The sequence below is a fragment of the Neopelma chrysocephalum genome, unplaced genomic scaffold, assembly GCF_003984885.1.
Source record: "Neopelma chrysocephalum unplaced genomic scaffold, ASM398488v2 Primary Assembly neopelma1_94809, whole genome shotgun sequence".
Lineage (NCBI taxonomy): Eukaryota > Metazoa > Chordata > Aves > Passeriformes > Pipridae > Neopelma > Neopelma chrysocephalum.
The window spans coordinates 4,518-7,003 of record NW_020923515.1 but is presented as its reverse complement, the minus strand read 5'-3'; the positions used below and the strand labels follow the sequence as shown (position 1 = coordinate 7,003).

Below are 2,486 nucleotides of genomic sequence, written 5' to 3'. Positions count from 1 at the left end.
TCCTCCCGGTTGCACCAACAGCCTCTGAACCCTCCCAGTTGTCCCAACACCCACCAACCCCTCCCAGTTCCACCAACAACCCCCAAACCTCCCAGTTGTAACAACCCCCAAACACTCCAGTTGTACCAACAACCCCCAACCCCTCTGGTTGTACCAACACCCACCAAACACTCTGGTTGTCGCAACAACTCCCAACCCCTCCCAGTTGTACCAACAACCCCCAAACCTCCCGGTTTGTCCCAACCCCCACTCATCCCACCCCCCGTGTCCCCCACCCCATCCCTGCTCCCCGGGGGCCCTCCCGGCCGGTCCCACCCCCCCATTCCCACCTGGAATGGCCGCAGGACCCTCTGGGGCTGTGTCCCCCCCCAGGTCGACGTGGGTGCCCCGGGGGGACTACGTGGCCTCGAACACGGACGAGTGCACGGCCACGCTCATGTTCGCCGTGAGCCTCAAGCAGGCGGGGACCGTCACCTTCGAGTACCTGTACCCCGACAGCAGCATCGTCTTCGAGTTCTTCGTGGGTGCCAGGGGGTCACCTGGGCACCTCAGGGGGTGCCTGGGGCCGTGGCAGGGGGCCCTGGGGGTGTGGGGGGGCGTCTTGGGACAAGGGAGGGGTGTCTTGGGACAGGGGAGGGGTCTCTTGGGACATGGAGGGGTATTTTGGGACAGGGGAGGGGTGTTTTGGGACATGGGAGGGGCCTGAGGGACAGAGGAGGGATCCTTGGTGACCTGAGGGTCACCTGAGGGGTTGCCTGGGGCCGTGTCAGGGGTCCCTGGGGACATGGTGGAGGGTCCTGGGGGTGTGGAGGGGTCTCTTGGGACAGGGGAGGGGCCGTGGGAACCTGAGATCACCTGATGGGGGTTGCCTGGGGCCATGTCAGGGGTCCCTGGGGGCGTGGGAGGGGTCTTTTTGGACATGGCAGTGGTCCCTGGGACATGGAGAGGTCTCTTGGGACACGGGAGGGGCCCTGAGGACACAGAGAGAGTCCCTGGGGACGGGGGGGGGGGGGTCCGGGGGGGGGGGGGGGGTTCTGGGGGAGGGGGGGGGGTCTGTAGGGACAGGGGGTCCCTGACCCCGCCCCCGCAGGTGCAGAATGACCAGTGCCAGCCCACGGTGGAGGAATCCCGGTGGATGAGAACGACGGAGAAGGGCTGGGAATTCCACAGCGTGAGTGGGGGAGGGGACCCCAGGGGTCCCGGGCCCTCGCCTGGGGACAAGGTGCTCCCCGAGGAGCAAAGGGGGCAGGCGGTGATGGCAGAGAGGGGACTATGCCCCCCCCACACTGTGCCAACCCCCCACCCGCTGGTCCCAACCCCTTCCCTGGCACTGGGACCACCCCTGCGGTGCCCACCCCTTCCCAGCAGCAGGACCCCCCACCCGTGGTGCCAACCCCCTCCCCAAAAGCAGGGCCCCCCCATTCTAGGTGCCATCCTCGTACCTGGCAGCAGGACCCCCCCACACCCCACGGTGCCAACTCCCCAGCGGCAACAGGACCCCCCACCCCCGTGGTGCCAACCCCTTCCCAGCAGCAGGACCCCCCATCCCCATGATCCCAACCCCTTCCCTGGCCGTGGGACCCCCCATCCCTGGTGCCAACCCCCCACCCTTGATCCCAACCCCTTCCCTGGCCGTGGGACCCCCCACCCACGGTCTCAACCCCCCCCTAGCAGTGGGACCCCACCCACCCATAGTCCCCACCCCCTCCCTGGCAGTGGGACCCCCCCGCGGTGCTGACCCCCTCCCCGGCCGCGGCCCCCCCGATCGAGCGGGCTCCCCGTTTCCCAGGTGGAGCTGAGCCGCGGGAACAACGTGCTGTACTGGCGAACCACCGCCTTCTCCGTGTGGTCCAAGGCGCCCAAACCGGTGCTGGTGAGGAACATCGGCATCACAGGTGGGTGGGGGCGGGCAGGGAGGGGCCCGGGAGGGGCCCGCGCCCCCCTCCCCGCTCCCCCTGAGCCCCCCGCCCTCCCCAGGGGTCGCGTTCACCTCCGAGTGCTTCCCCTGCAAGCCCGGCACGTTCGCCCCCGCGCCCGGCGCCGCCTCCTGCCAGCCCTGCCCCGCCAACACCTTCTCCGGGAAAGGGGCCACCGCCTGCCAGCCCTGCGAGCCCGACTCCTACGCCGGTGAGGGGGGACACCCCGGGGTGTCCGCGCCCGCGGGGGGCGGCTTTGGGGGGCCCCTTGTCCCCCCGGTCTGGGATGGGAGAGGTGATGGGGCGAGCAGGGGGGACCCGACATTCCGTGGAGGGGACAGGGTTGGGATCCCCTTGTGAGCCTGATGTTTACACTGCTGAGAGTGGACCCCTGGGGGTCCCCACACCCGGAGGTGGCAGCTCTGGGGGTCCCCTTGTCCCCCCCACTCTGTGCGCTGGGGAAGGGAGAGGCGATGTGGGGGAACAGGGGGGACCTGCCATCCCACGGTGGGGACGGGGTTGGGGTCCCTTTGCAAGCCCAATATCTGCACTGGGGAGAGGGGACATTTG

At 69.3% G+C, this 2,486-nt stretch overlaps 1 protein-coding gene across 1 annotated transcript in view; it reads left to right on the top strand.

Annotated features, from left to right (window-relative positions):
• The first annotated feature begins 334 nt into the window (after positions 1-334).
• LOC113980604 (UPF0577 protein KIAA1324-like) overlaps positions 335-2,486 on the top strand; it is a 2,625-nt gene continuing 473 nt past the window's right edge. Inside the window, exons 1-4 of the mRNA XM_027707828.1 lie at positions 335-520; positions 1,091-1,171; positions 1,790-1,895; positions 1,978-2,127. Coding sequence (XP_027563629.1) covers positions 335-520; positions 1,091-1,171; positions 1,790-1,895; positions 1,978-2,127 — 523 coding nt within the window. The remainder of the gene's footprint in view (positions 521-1,090; positions 1,172-1,789; positions 1,896-1,977; positions 2,128-2,486) is intronic.